General features: G+C 42.3%; 1 protein-coding gene across 3 annotated transcripts in view; it reads right to left on the reverse strand.

The window, feature by feature from the left end:
• Nucleotides 1–272: 272 nt before the first annotated feature.
• Nucleotides 273–16,162, reverse strand: part of STYX (serine/threonine/tyrosine interacting protein) — a 28,033-nt gene continuing 12,143 nt past the window's right edge. For 2 of the 3 annotated variants that reach the window (XM_084795856.1, XM_084795855.1), the window contains 7 exons: nucleotides 15,307–15,367; nucleotides 13,807–13,843; nucleotides 13,257–13,296; nucleotides 13,133–13,183; nucleotides 10,893–10,965; nucleotides 6,800–6,893; nucleotides 273–3,862 (listed from right to left, as the gene is read on the reverse strand). In XM_084795856.1, the coding sequence (XP_084651982.1) occupies nucleotides 3,789–3,862; nucleotides 6,800–6,893; nucleotides 10,893–10,965; nucleotides 13,133–13,183; nucleotides 13,257–13,296; nucleotides 13,807–13,843; nucleotides 15,307–15,367 (430 nt within the window). In that variant the 3' untranslated portion in view covers nucleotides 273–3,788. The remainder of the gene's footprint in view (nucleotides 3,863–6,799; nucleotides 6,894–10,892; nucleotides 10,966–13,132; nucleotides 13,184–13,256; nucleotides 13,297–13,806; nucleotides 13,844–15,306; nucleotides 15,368–16,162) is intronic. The other variant, XR_014781917.1, reaches the window with a different exon arrangement.

Genomic DNA, 16,162 nt, shown 5'->3' on the forward strand with positions numbered 1-16,162 from the left:
CCATGTTAAACAAGCCTCTCCAAAAGTTTAGCACTTTGTTTTACCACAAAGAGTTTAGTGGTAAGAAATAATCTACTATGAGTATCTCAGTAAGTCCCAAGGAGTCGGTTAAGGTTTCTCTAACTCCTCTTACAGAAACAGCTGTGTCACTAACTGAAACAGTTCCACTACCAGATGCTGACTCAGCTCCTTCGTCCCGGAGTGCAGCTGGGTTACGTTTGCCCAGAGGACAAGCAAGTCTTGATGCATAAGGAGCAGGCATGAGGTGCGTCTGAGGTACAATGGCACAACAGCTTTAATACAACCACCAGTCTTCACAAAATAATTTTAATACTTTGTGCCCAGGCTAGCAGCATCTTGCAATGTGACATTCCTATACATACATAAGCATCTTATCTGAGTACAAATGTTAACAGCATAATAACATAAGCAATTGACTATACAGAGGTAAATAGACACTGTTATTTTCTTGAATCATTTTTGCTGCATAGTAAATTGCAATTACATGCCAGTATCATGTTACTGATTGAGAAAACACTCTGAACTGTGAGGTATGGTAGCTCCCTATGAGAGAGCTTAACATGTAAACCTGAATATTTTGAGTAATTTCTTTTTTTAGCTGCCATGAATGGGAAAGACAAAAGAATTACATCCAGCACTCAAAAGACTATAGAAACTTATTTTCCTAATAAAAAATAAATAAAATCCTTGAGTAAATCTCAGCTATTTCCTATTATCTCCTCGTTGGAGTGTTGTTGGACAATGCAAATACTGAACCGAAGCTTTGCTTTAGGATTATGGATTAAACTAGTTATTAAAAAAAGACCCAGGCTGGGCGTGGTGGCACACACCTTTACTCCCAGCACTCGGAGCTCTGTGAGTTCAAGGCCAGCCTGGTCTACAAAGTGAGTCCAGGCCAGCCAAGCCCACACAGAGAAACCCTGTCTCAAAAAATCAAAAATAAGAATAAAAGACCCACAGGTAACTGCTCATTCACTTTCCATCAGGTTGAGGTCCTAATGTATGCACCTCAGCTTCATAATTCAAGACTGCACGTAAATACTTCTAGCTAGCATAATACTCAAACAGGTAGGAACCTTCCGCCTTCCTACAAAGGACATGCTCAGCGTTTGCTGACATTACTTCTAGACCCATACTAACCACAGCTCCACACCCCTGAAAATGAATATTCTGCTCTACAAGTGGAAGCGAAGCCATCACACTTGAACATTTCTACCACAGATTCGGTACAACATCTAATAGACAAGAAATTAACACGAATCATTTAAACTAGAAGACCCCCTCCCCGACTCCCAAGTTTTCAACATCTGTCTCAAACTTTCAAAATGGGGATTAATGAAGTTCCCTATGTCTTGATAAAATTTTATAATTTTAAATCTGAGCCCAGACTACATACTTAATCCTTAATGTTGAAACTGGGTGGACACCCATACGTTACTCAAGTTCTCTAGAGTAAGTCATGATTGGCTAAGTTTATCACAGTTGGCTGCTACAACACATTATTGGAAATGGAACCTAAGCAGCTACCTAGACAATAGGCAGAGGAAGAAAAGAAACTTACAGGCTTCTTATGACAGAACAAACCTCATCTGTCCACATCAACTGTCCCTAGTGTCTGAGACTGTCTCCAGTATACCGTGCTGGATAGGCACTTTATGTGAGAACGTAAAAATGACAGTGGTTAGAAAAGTGGAAAATTACCAGCTACAAATGACTATCAATAACCTATACTATTTCGTTTTGTTTTGGCCAGACTCCTAAAGAGAAATATTTACAGTTAAGAAACTTTCTTTTTTTGGTTTTTTGAGACAGGGTTTCTCTGTGTAGCCTTCGCTGGCCTCAAACTCACAGTGATCTGCCTGTCTCTGCCTCCTCAGTGCTGGGATTAAAGGCGTGTACCACCACACCCGGTGAAACTTATTTTAGTAAGTTATTTCAAATGCATCATCTTGAAAAATCACTTTTTAAATGAAGATTGCTTTAAGCACAATGTCTGTTTAATGAGCCATAGAGTATGAGTTGACTCCAAAAGATCTTTGTTGACCTGTCCAGTGGTGATGTGCATACAGGAATTTCTCAATACCAATGTAAGCTTGACTCCACTAGACCACCATACCTGTGACACAGGAGAATACCGGATCACAATGCTGTTTTTAGGGTGGAAAGTTAGGAGCCGGGACGGGGAATCAGAAGAGGATAGAGCTCCAGATAACAGTAATTCTGGTTCATATTCAGGCCCCCACTGTGTGGGACAAGAGCCTCTGTACTGTTACATCGTAAGGAGAGCAAAGCAAGTAAAGTGTAATATGTTACCTCGCACAGTGCCTCATGGGGCCCTGGAAATGTACAGATACCATCCCAACAGTAAAGCACCTCGAAGGAGGACTGAGAAATGTAAGATAGAAAGGAGCTGTGCTTGTGCTGCCCTAAAGCCATCACATACAAAACACTAACAACTCTTCTCTCTTCTGCACATCTTAAAATAGCAAAATGTTTTTTGTAGAACAACTTTTATACATATAGATAAAAACATGGAAAACTAAAGAGCCATAAAGTGACTTTGCTAATGCAAATTATAGGGTAAATTTGAATTAATTTAGCAACAAGTAAAAACAGTAATTTATGTAATACACCAAAGTCACCCACAAACTGCTTCCCCCGTGGATGCATCTTCACAGCAAAGCTGTTGCTGAACCTCACAGACGCCGACGGTGGGAAGGAAGTAAACGTCTCATCCCAAATAATTTACTTTCTTCAAGCATCTCAGATTCAGTTTAATTTATGGTTTAAAAACAAATTACAGGAAAATGTTAATAGCTTTTCACTGCTCTATATACTAATTTAGAGGTCATGAGGATTTAATTGTTGATGCAAGGCACTTTTCTTTTAGGGGTTTCATATTGAAGAAAACAGTGCTACATTGGTTTGGTTTCTTTAGAGTCTACTTTGAACCATTTTGAACAAAAGTTAAAAGGGCTAGGAAACTTTGAAAAGACAAAGTCTACATCTGGCTTAACAACAGCAAAAAGAAAAAACGTGGAAAATTTAACACTATCCTTATTTTTGAGTATCTACTTCTAAAAAGTAAGATCTCTTTCTTTGATCCTTATAACTTCTGTTTAGAATAAGGAAGGGAATTGGAAAGGAAGTACTAATTGGATTTAACTAGTAAAGTAGGATAGTTGGCTAAAATCATGATTTAAAGATCTGGGATCAGGAAGTTTTAAAAAAATGATAATAAAGTTACTGAATTATACTAAAAAAATGTGGAAGAGTTCTACGTTTTGTTAATGTTTCTATAAGAGGCTCCATCATAAAACTGAACTGTAAAATTACTTTAAATGTAATATATATAACCAAAAAATGAGTTTTTAGGAAACATTAGGAAATTTGTTATAAATTATCCAAAATCTATAAACAAATCCCCCTAACTTGCATTTTGTTTAAAGTAATAACTTTATATTCATACAAATAGATTTCAAGTATGAAAAGTGCATTATTGCAATAGTACCTCTTGCAAGTCCAAAATGCTTGGTTGACCGTAACACCGTGCGGTGTGGTGGTGGTGTTTACGCAGGCCGTCCCCACAGGGCCGTCTCCTGCGGAGTCCAGCATCTTAGTGCTGCTCAACAAGCTGCAGAGAAACATGTCTGGAAGCAACATATAATTGACAAGAAACTATTTTGTGTTTTTACCATTTTACACTGTTATCACTAGGAGCTTCTCCTTTCCAGACAGACATTCACGTTTGTGTCAGTGCTCATGGGTCAGCCATTCTGTGCAGATGCCACTTGCATGTTTCCAAAATCCTCCTCCTCTTCATGTGTTCTCTTCAAACTACCTAAAGGTTATTGAATGAATGTGAAGTGAAAACGTACCTAAGCCACGTTAGGATACTATAGGCAGCAAAAGTTTGTCCCTCCCAAATGGTACTGTATTAGCATTATGAAAATTTCATGCTTAGATTTACCGCACCCTTCAGTAAATTCCTTATGTTGCATCAGGGATACATGTCTTAGGTATGGAATATAGTAAGTAACTTTTCTTTTTTCTTGAGACAGGGTTTCTCTGTGTTAACCCTGGCTGTCCTGCATTCACTTTGTAGACCAGGCTGTCCTCGGAACTCACAACGATCCACCTGCCTCTGCCTCCTGAGTGCTGGGAATAATGGCATGGGCCACCACGCCCGGCTATAATAAGTAATTTTTCAAGAGTCAGTGGTATGTTAAATCTGATAACCACCAACCTTATGCTTTATCAGCAACATAAACATGTTGTAGGGCACCACATTTAGTAGATAAGCTTGTGGTCATAGGATTTTTAGATATAATCATTCTGTTCACACAGTTATGGCTATGAAGAGGAGCAGATGAAACTATTTTTCTGCTAAAGCTGTGGCTTTATCATCCAGATCTGTAGGTTAGGAGCAAGCAAAGTATACAGCAGGTAAGAGATCGGATTTAAACCATACATCAGAGTCCACTGTACAAAATTATCCCTCAAAGAGGCGGATTCTCTTGTTTTATGGAGGTAAACCCGAAGGACAGTTAAGTGGCAGTGGGCTGTGCTCTGTGACTGAAGATGACATGACTGCAGGGTTAGACTTGTGCTAAGTCATAACGTGATTCAGATGGCAGACTTTGGTTTGGTTTGGTTTTTGTTTTTGAGACAGGGTTTTCTCTGTGCAGCCCTGGCTGTCCTAGAACTTGCTCCTAGACCAGGCTAGCCTCAAAAGACCCACCTGCCTCTGCCTCCTGAGTGCTGGGAATGTGTCACCACTGTCCAGCTCAGGCTGCAGGTTCTAAGGAAGTTATTGCTTTATGTAAACATAGTATCAACAGAGTAACAGTGGAAGGAAACTCCTAGCATAAGGCCAAACACAGGTGTGTGAGGCCTGTGATGATGATGATGATGATGATGATGATGATGAGAGGCACAGTGATGCACTTCTCCAGGAGGGGCTGGAGGAGAGTGCAATAAACCGTTTCATTTGAGATGACATCTAAGCTATGTGTAAGAACAGGGCATCATGCACTGTGGCAAGGAAAACACCCAGATGACCATCAGTTTAGTTTTTTTGGGAGTGAAAACACAAACTGAAAAGCTGGAAGGGCTTTTACTACCTATGGTGAGCTGTGCCCCCTGTGGCTCTGCGTGAAAGCACTGGGTTCTCTTCAGCTGGCTTGCTTGCTGTGGACCTCATACTTCTGTAGGAACAGTCAACCAAGTCTTTGGCAAAACAAAAATATCATTACAACTAAGAAAAGTAAATATGAGCACAATGTATAAAACGTACCAGGATAATTTGGCTTAGCGGCTCCTGATGACCTCACTAGTCTTTGTTTAAAAGTACTATTCAGAAGGAAGTGTGCTTTCAAGATACTGTTAAACATTATAGTGTTTAAACAATGATAGGGGTCAAGGGTAACTGGGAAGCCAAGCCCAAGAGATGAACGGACATCTTGGCTTGAGCACTTTAGGTAGTACAGAACAGTGGTGCTTTCTGGATTTGTGCTTAAATGCCATCTTAACTGGTACACAACCTATTCTAACCCTGTAAGAACTGTTAACAAAGCCGGGTGTGGTGGCACATGCAGAGTGGTGGCAGATGGAGAAAAGAGAGCCCAGAATAGCCAAGGCCTACAAGAGAAACACTGTCTTGAAAAACCAAAGAAACACAAAACAAAACAAAACAAACAACTATTACAAACAAGAGCTGCAAGTTGCAGGCTTGGGAAAGGAAGATGATAAGCTGAGAGTTTGCTTAGACTGTTAACTATGAAAATAAATGGATTTGAGTGATCCTAAAAACAGGAAAGAACAGAACAGCAGTGGCTGGGTGTGCTGGACGCACTTCAATGCCAGCACTTGGGTGGTAGAGGCAGTTCCTAACTTGTGGGGGTCACTTGTCCTACACCATGTGGGTCCCTGGGGAGAGGACAAGTTGTCAGGTTCAGTAACAAGCACATTACCCAGGTGAGTTCCAGGCCAGCCTGGTCTACATAGCTAGTTCTGGGCCAACCAGTGCTACTTAGTGAGATCCTGTCTCAAAATAACTGCATAGTTGGAGGGACGGCTCAGCAGTTAAGCAATCTGCCTAGTCTTCCTGAGGACCTAGGTTTGGTTCCTAGGACGATGTGGTGGCTTACAATCATCTCTAAGTCCAGTTCTAGGCGCCTGCTGCACCTAACTCTAGGAATTAGGCACGCATAATACACACACATGTAGGCATGACACTCCTACACATAAAGCTTAGAAACAACAAAAACTCAAAATAGTAGTAGCGAGGTCACTCCTATTAGTTACATTGCTGCACTTGAAACATAGTCTTATGTATTGATCATTTGAGACAAGGTCTTACTATGATTTTTCTGCCTCCATCATACAGTGCTGGAATATATATATATATATATATATATATATATATATATATATATATATGCCACCATATCCAGCAACCACATTTTTAGAGTCAACCAAGTTAGGCTGAGGAGTCTTATTTCAATCTTTCCAATAGTTATACAACTTAACATACTTAAAATTAAACTAAGTAGATAGATGTCTTCACTTGGATGTTATAATTGGCTATACATTATACGCTTATGCACATCAGAGGTACATTTACTGCTTATTCATTAGACAGCTAATCCTTTTGCAATTGTTTAGTTTACTCAGTTTCTAAACAGATTGCACAGAGTATGTGTAATGTGTAATAGATTCCCCCCATTATTACCTTTCTCTTACTTCTTTACAAAACAAACAAACAAAAACTCCTTACCTGTGGTACCAGAATGAACAGACAGGGACCTTTCTATCTGGAGTGGTGACATCATCTGTATTGTTAATTTTGCTAAGTAGATGGCTTCATATTCCTAAGAAAAGATTTAAATTAGTTCAGATATACAAAATGAATGTGGACATTTTTTTTTTAGTTTCCAGTCAAAGGGCTGGGCACCATATTCTTGCAAAAGGAATGAAGGTTGACAATTCCTATCTGGTCCTCTCGGTTACTGATGATTAGAAACCAAGTCTGGCAACAGCTCACTGCCAGACCCACTGCCATCAGGTCTAATGGTCTAATGTTGTATGTTACAGTAGCACAAGGGGTAGAGAGACCCAACACTTACACCTGCAATCTTATTAAATGGTTCTAAGAATCAATAAAAACAAAATTATCTTTTCCCAGTTTTCCCTAAACAAAGTGTAATTATGTGTATCTTCTCCATCCCACAAGGACTCTGTGAATGGTCCAAGGCCCTTTGAAATAAAGAATTATGCCGGGTGTTGTGGCACATGTCTTTAGTCCCAGCACCGGGAGGTAGAAGCAGGTGAATTGCTGTGAGTTTGAGTCCAGGATAGCCAAGACTACATACACAGAGAAACCCTGTCTCAAAAAACAAAAACAAAAACAAAACAAACAAGAAAGAAATAAGGAATTATTTCTCCTTCCTTTTGCAAAGTCTTCACTTACCATCTCTAAAAACTAGACCACCAGGGTCTTCTTGCTGTGCCACTAGCCATGTCCTCTGCGAGGCTTGCTTCCTCACCCCCTGCACGCCTGAGCACTGGACTAGCCATGTCCTCTGCGAGGCCTGTTTCCTCACCTCCTGCACGCCTGAGCACTGGAGTGTTCCGCCTCTGTTTTTTTTTTTCTTTCTCTTGTTTTAGAGGCACAATCTCACAGAACCACGGCTGGCTAGTTAGCCAAGGCTGGCGTTGACTTTCTGACCCTCCTTCCTCCTGGGATTACAGGTGTGTGATAGCATACCTGGCAAATAAAACCAACTATACCAACTACTCCTTTACCCTACTACTGGGAACTGAACCTAAAATGTTAGCAAGCTAGGCAAGGAAGCAGTCTACCACTAGCTGTATTCCCCAGGCACAGTTCTTTATCCACACTCATTCCTCTATCGCACATCTCACTCTCAGGAGTCCACCTCCTGAACACATGCACACAACTATCTATCTCTTCTCCATTCTTTTTAAGCTGAACAGGATCAAGTTCTTGGGGTTAGGATAGGAGCACTTGCCTAGCACATGCAAAGTTATCAGTTCAATGCTGCTTTGAGCCAGAAAACCAAATAAAACAAGTATCTCTTGATTTTATTCTGTAACCTATCCCTTCTTATAGTTTGCTCTCTATCAGTGATAACTCACCTTGTAGCTGTCCAGTCAGAAGGCAGGTGCCTCTTTCTCTCTACCCCATCTACATCCATCTAGTACCAAGCCCTACACTTTCAAATAAACCCAGAACCTGATCTCACCTTTTCCTCCGCTACCACTTGTTTCAACCCATCTTTTTATTAATCTTGTTTCTATGTGTGCATTTGTGGTACTTTTACTACAGCACACATGTGGAGGACAGAGTGAAGATGTACGGAGTTGGTTCTCTTTTACCTTTACAGGGACTCCAGGGATCAGAGTCGCATCCCTAGGCTTCTACTGTCAGGTGGCAAGTGCCTTTACTCACTCCCATCTCACCAGCACCCAGGATCCTCTTGACTGGCAACATATCCTTTTAAACTGGCCTACTTGGTCCTGGCAGTCGCCCTTATTTTCTCTATAGTCCACACTGAAGACAGTAGTCACAATAACCTCCTAAAAAGCACTCCTTCACTTGAGTGTCAACTACGGCACACGTTTCTACCAGCATCACCACAAACCCAAGAGTAACGAGTTGTGGGGGTTGGAGATTTGGCTCAGGGATTAGGAGTACTGCCTGCTCTTTTGGAGGATACAGGGTTCAGTTCTTAGCATCAATACGGGATAGGCGTAGCCAAGGTTCCCAGGCTTTGAGGGACAGAGAGAATCTTGGGATGAGGGGATGAGATGAGAGGAAGAGGAAGGTTGTGCCATGGATTACGTGGAGGAGAAACACATGGCTGATGTGGATGGAGATTTGGTCCAGATGATGATAGTAAGTAAGAATTTGGGATTATGGATGGGAGGTAGCTTGATAGAAATTATGAGAAGCAGATGGCATGGGATTGGGATATGTATTTCACACCTGCCCCACTATGGGAAGTAGTTTAGGGGATTAATATCTGTCCTGCCCCAGGCTAACTAAGGCTATTTTAAAATATGACAGGTGTGTCTGTGTCTTGATTGATTGCCAGCAGGTTAGAAAATACCATAGTAATAGTAATTATAGGCCTGATAATAAACATGATAAGGCCATACTGAGAAATTATCCACAACACCCATATAGAGAAAACACCCATATACATACAGAGAAGAGTAACACATTGCATTGAACTGTTACTGTGACTCCAAGGCCATTATATATTAAGACACTTCCAGCTCTACCTTAGTCTTATGGGATCAGCAATGTATGTGGCCCATTATGCATGGAAACATTCTGTGGCTGACGACTGTGTATTACAAAAGTATGTTCAAGATGTGTTCTCTTCTTAAATATATATACTTATTTAAATTTATATGTAATTAAAATTTTTATACATTTGTATATTGTATGTTTGTAGACAGCCTTGGTACGCACCCCTGCGTGGCCTGGGCTTACTATGTAACCAGGCTGACCTTGAACTTGTACTGATCTTCCCAAATGCAGTACAGCATATACCACACCCTGTTTCTTCAAGATACATTAATTAAGATCATATATTAAGAGGACTTACTTTACACACATGACTCTTATACACTGCTAAAATTTTATTTTATCATACTATATCCTACATTTTAAAGTACAAAAATATGCTGTAAAATGAATGTTTGCATACAAGGCAAAAAAGCAAAGAAAGTTATAGTTGTGTACGCTAGGCTCAGCAAGACCTGCGACAAAAACTAAAGCAAACAGAACAAAAGAGCTGATGTACTTAGAACACAGTGACTGACTATCCCGTCCTTTTGAAGTTTCCTGGACGTTAGAATACTGACTAACCCAAAAATAAGCACTCAAAAGGTGCTGGTACTGAAGCATTCCAAGTCTCACATCAGGGATGCCCACCCCGTTCTTCAACTACACTATGGGGTCAGGGGAGAATCATCACATTTTCTAACTTGTGTATAATTTTACTTTCCTTTTTCTTTTTTAAATTGATTGATTGGGGGAAGGAACACATTTGCAGTGTTTGTTTTTGGGGGCTGGTATAGGCTCAATTTTTAAAATAAATATATTTTATTACAACTTATTAACCGAGTGTACGTCACCTATAACCCGACTAACCTAAACAATAGGAAATTAGGAGATTAAAGAATACAATAACAAAACTGTAAGGATATCAGTTCCGAGGAACAATTCTCCTGGGGTAGTCAGCAGGATTTCTTCTGTTGGAACATGGAACAACCAGAACCCGGTACCTCAGCAGGAGCCGGGGCCCCGAAGCCTTCCTTCCCTCGAGCAGTTCTCTCCAGGAGCGTCTTGAAGCAGAGCGATGAGCAGCCAAAATGATCCCAAGCCTCCAAAGCCCCGCCTCCTGTTTCTGGCTCACTTATGTGTCTCCTCCCAGAGTCTGTTCACGGATCTGTTCCGCTGGCAACAATCAAGCTCCCACCTTCTAGTGGATTAACATCACCTGTTCCCTCACAAGACCATTCCCCATCCCACACTTAGGATCACAACAAAAACAGGTTTCTCTCTCCTTCAGGCTGGTCTGGTGCTATTCATTCCAATGCTAAATTACTAGCTTCCAAGATCTGACTGCAGCCTAGACAATGTCACTTTGGAGACCAGGCTGGCCTTGAACTCACAGAGATCCACCTGCCTCTGCCTCCCAAGTGCTGCGATTAAAGGCGTGCGCCGCCACCACCGCCGAGCACAAGGTAAACACTACACCTAAACTGTACAGACAAACCATTTGAATCCTTCTACATACTCTACTTTAAACAATATGGACACTGGAGGTCATTACCTGAAGTTGGTGGACAAATCCAGCATTAGGATTAATACAAAATCGCCTTTCTTGGACATAAGCAAATGCATCTCTGAAAACAGAGAAATAAAAATTAACACAAAAACTATTTCATGATAGATCTATTTTTTTCCCCATTAAGAATTTATTTGACCCCCTTGGTCTTAGACCTAGGGGAGAGGAATAGGGTGAAAGCAGGAAGGAGGGAGGAATGGGAGGATACAAGTGATGGGATAACAACTGAATTGTAATCTGAATAGGTTAATAAAATTTAAAAAAACAAAACAAACAAAAAACAAAACAACAAACCAAGAATTTATTTGAGGAGCTGGAGAGATGGCTCAGAGGTTAAGAGCCTTGGCTGCACTTCCAGAGGTCCTGAGTTCAATTCCCAGCAACAATATGGTGGATCATAACCATCTATAATGAGATCTGGTGCCCTCTTCTGGTGTGCATGTAGTCAGAACATTGTATACACAGTAAATAAATCTTAAGAAAGGTTAAAAAAATTTTTTGAGCCTGTGCGATGGCACACAGCTGTAATCCCAGGACTTAGGGAAGCAGAGGCAAGCAGATCACTGAGTTCGAGGCCAGCCTTGTCTACAAAGTGAGTCTAGGACAATCAAGGCTACGGAGAAACCCTGTCTCCAAAAAAAAAAAAAAATTGAAGCGGGGTTGGAGGTAGTAAGCACACGCTTTTAATTCCAACACTCAGGAGGCAGAGCAGGCTGATCTCTGAGTTCAAGACCAGCCTGGTCTACAGAGTGAATTCCAGACAGCCAGGACTACACAGACAAACCTTGTCTTGATGCCTCCCTTAACCCCCCCCCCAAAAAGGAATTTTTTTTTAAACTTCCCCCTAGCTAATGCAAGGCCCTGGGTTCAAAGCATGCAACATTAAAAAAATCTAAGATGTTTTTGCCAAAACAGGTGGTGTGCTGTAGGGGAGAAAAGTTGGGCCAACTAAACTCACAGTTCCTGGGCTCACCACCTATCACAGGGCCTTGGTCAACCCTTTCTCTCTGGTTAAATAGGTATTATAACGCTGGGTTATGTGTATGAGAGTTTTGCCTGTACCGTGTGTTTGTGTTACCTGCAGGAGGCCAGAAAAAAGTATTAACAGTTACAAGCCACCACACAGAGCTGGGTACTGACGCTGGGTCCTCAGCCATTTCTCCAGCTCCAAGTGGTTAATACTTTGAGCTTCTCTGTTGTAAGTGATACAGAATTGTCAGTGTGGATAGGACGTCTCCTAAGAGAGGTAACACTGCATCCCAGCTTGACTATCGTTATGAAGGTCCTACCTTCTCATCTATGTACTTTAACTGTAAAAGATCATCCCAGCTGTTTCTACTGAGTCCATTAAGTGAGAGTGAGCTGAACTGTGGCTAGGTCTGAGTGCGCCAGCTCACCTGTCACTGTGGCTAGGTCTGAGGGTGCCGGCTCACCTGTCACTGTGGCTAGGTCTGAGTGCGCCAGCTCACCTGTCACTGTGGCTAGGTCTGAGGGTGCCGGCTCACCTGTCACTGTGGCTAGGTCTGAGGGTGCCGGCTCACCTGTCACTGTGGCTAGGTCTGAGTGCGCCAGCTCACCTGTCACTGTGGCTAGGTCTGAGGGTGCCGGCTCACCTGTCACTGTGGCTAGGTCTGAGTGCGCCGGCTCACCTGTCACTGTGGCTAGGTCTGAGTGCGCCGGCTCACCTGTCACTGTGGCTAGGTCTGAGGGTGCCGGCTCACCTGTCACTGTGGCTAGGTCTGAGTGTGCCGGCTCACCTGTCACTGTGGCTAGGTCTGAGGGTGCCGGCTCACCTGTCACTGTGGCTAGGTCTGAGGGTGCCGGCTCACCTGTCACTGTGGCTAGGTCTGAGGGTGCCGGCTCACCTGTCACTGTGGCTAGGTCTGAGGGTGCCGGCTCACCTGTCACTGTGGCTAGGTCTGAGTGCGCCAGCTCACCTGTCACTGTGGCTAGGTCTGAGGGTGCCGGCTCACCTGTCACTGTGGCTAGGTCTGAGGGTGCCGGCTCACCTGTCACTGTGGCTAGGTCTGAGGGTGCCGGCTCACCTGTCACTGTGGCTAGGTCTGAGGGTGCCGGCTCACCTGTCACTGTGGCTAGGTCTGAGGGTGCCGGCTCACCTGTCACTGTGGCTAGGTCTGAGGGTGCCGGCTCACCTGTCACTGTGGCTAGGTCTGAGGGTGCCAGCTCACCTGTCACTGTGGCTAGGTCTGAGGGTGCCGGCTCACCTGTACTTCATCCCGAACGTCTCCATGATGTACGCAATGACGAAGGCAGCACTGGAGACAGAGAAACAGTTAGGAAACACAACTCATAACTGAACCCACAGACAAAGGCTGTCTATCCTCATACCTTCTAGAGATGCCTGCATTCCCATGGACAAGAACTTTTCCTGAAAAGTTTAAAAAAGAGTTAGTTTTCTGAAAAAAGTAAATGTAAAATATACTAAAACCACATATCGGTTACGGTGAGCCTTTCTTAAATACTTTATATCATGTACATGCTACTTAGCTATTAATACAACAGATTTTATGAGAAACTGAAAGTAGTTCAATGGAAAAATTTAAAAAGCATAACATGATGAAATTAAGTAGCTGGGAGAACATAAATTTGAAAATGGTCTACCATAAAAAAAATATAATTTCTCTAGTCTACATTTAGAAAAAAAATCAACTAAAAGATAACTGTAACAAAATCATCTAAAAATAAAACAAACACTAACGGCTGGAGAGAGGTGGTTCTCAGCACCCACACGGCGGATCACAACCGTCTGTACTGCAGTTCCAGGGGATCAGCTAACTTCTGGCCTCTGCAGGCACCAGGCACATACATAATGCCCACACAGGTAGGCGAAATACTCATACCCATAAAATAAATCTTTAATAAGAGAAAAATGATTTACCTCCATTTTGTAAGCTTCCATCAATAAACTCTTTAGTCTGCGGGCAAGAGACAACACATTCTAGTGAAACACGCAGAGCAAGACAACACGTCAAACAGGAGATCTAAAGGAGGCCGGGTTGAAAGCGGTGTAAGGTCAGCCCAAGCTGCAGAGCAGCCGCTGTCGTTAAACCACACCGTCTTAGGCTGGCAAGACGGCTTAGTAGGTAAAGGCACTGACCGAGTTCCCGCCCTGGAACTCACAGTGGTGAGGTGAGAACAGACTCTGCAAAGCTGTCCTCCCATCTTCATATGCATACCTCAGCAGACGCAAGTGTGTGCGCACACACAAGCCCAAACACAAAAATGTGAAACAAGGGGGCTGCAGAGATGGCTCAGAGGTTTAAGAGCACTGGCTGCTCTTCCAGAGGTCCTGAGTTCAATTCCCAGCAACGACATGGTGGCTCACAACCATCTATAATGAGATCTGGTGCCCTCTTCTGACCTGCATTTATACATGTAGGCAGAACACTGTATACATAGTAAATAAATAATTTTTAAAAATTGAAACAAAAACAACAAAAACCCAACCCCATTGCCCATCCGGCAGACCAGGGGTAAACACTAGCCATATGTACTATACGGCTCATAACTATCCGTAACTTCAGTGCTGAGGGATCCGATACTCTCCTCTGTCTTTTCTTGCATACACATGACATACATACATACATACATACATGCATCAAACACAAGTATCAACAATAACAAAACCCTTAGTGATGCAACTTTTTTTTTGCTTGAATTTTTTTTTAATTTAAGTAATTTAATCAGATTACATCTCAATTGTTATCCTCTCAGTTGGATCTTCCCGTTTCCCCCTCCCTGCCTCTTTCACGCTATTCCTGTCCCCTAGGTCTGTGACAGAAGGGGACCTCCTCCCCCACCATATAATCACAGCCTATCAGGTCTCTTCCTGGTAGCCTGCTTATCCTTTCTCTGAGTGCCACCAGGCCTCCCCATCAAGGGGAAGTGGTCAAGGTGGGGGCACCAGAGTTCATGTCAGAGTCAGTTTCCGCTCTCCACACAACTGTGGAGAATGCGCTGTCCACTGGCTAGATCAGAGTAGGGGGTCTAGGTTTACTGCATGCATTGTCCTTGGTTAGTTACAGTAGTTTGAGCTGACCCGCCTGGGTCCAGATCTGCCAGCCTTGATGGTCTCCTTGTAGGTGTCTAGGACCCTCTGGATCCTTCTATGTCCCCATTGTCCCTTACCTCTCTCACTAAGTCCCAATAGAAGCCCCAGCATCTGTCCCAACCGCCTGCTAAGTGAAGACTCTCAGGGGACAGCCCTGTTGGGCCAGTGTAGTGATGCAACTTTTTAAAGTTTTTAAGTTTTTCACTTTCTTTGTAAAGTAAACCTACAATTTGGGGGGGGGGGAAGGAGTCATAATGAAGTAAAAGTAGTTTTAGAATCTAAATTAATAGGTTAAAATCATATTAATAGTAAAATACTAATACTTACCATAGGGAAAAAACGTATTATGTTTTCAACTGGATTATCAGCAATATCCAAGACTAAATATCTGAAAACAAAACATTTATACTAAGTACATTCTCAGATAAATCTCCACATAAAACTTGGAAGTTTTAAAATCAAAATTAACATCTCATTTCTTAATTACAAAAAAAGATAAACTGTAATCTCAATAATTTTCATCCCATTGATCTTCCACGCACGCAACTCAAGTATATAATATCTGTGTATTAACAATTTTACTTTGTTTCTTCAAGTCAAATTTCTGTGTAGCCTTGGCTGTCCTGGAACTCATTGTGTAGATCAAGCTGGCCTCAAATTCTAGAGATCCAACTGCCTCTGCCTCACAAGTGCTGGGATTAAAAGTGTGTGCCTCATTGCCTAGACAGCAATTTTTTTTAACTTACCTTTATTTCTTATGTGCAGTGGTGTTTTGCCTGCATGTATGTCTATGAGCTTCAGATTTTGCGAGTTACAGGCAGTTGTGAGCTGCCATGTGGGTGCTGGGATTTGAACCTGAGTCCTCTGGAAGAGCACTCAGTGCTCTTAACCACTGAGCCATCTCGGCAGCCCCCAACAGTTTGACTTTTTCAGCTATCCGTTATTCTGTGAACTCCATTTCCCTTCATGTTTTTAATATGTGAAGATTTGTGTTTATTTTAGTGTGATATTTTTAAAAGATTTATTAATTTATTACATATACAGTGTTTTGCCTGCATGTACACCTGCAGGCCAGAAGAGGACACCAGATCTCACTATAGATGGCTGTGAGCCACCTGTGGTTGCTGGGAATTGAGCTCAGGACCTCTGGAAGAGCAGACTGTGCTCTTAAGTGCTGAGCCAT

The sequence above is a fragment of the Acomys minous genome, assembly GCF_964271855.1.
Source record: "Acomys minous genome assembly, chromosome: 9".
Taxonomy (NCBI): domain Eukaryota; kingdom Metazoa; phylum Chordata; class Mammalia; order Rodentia; family Muridae; genus Acomys; species Acomys minous.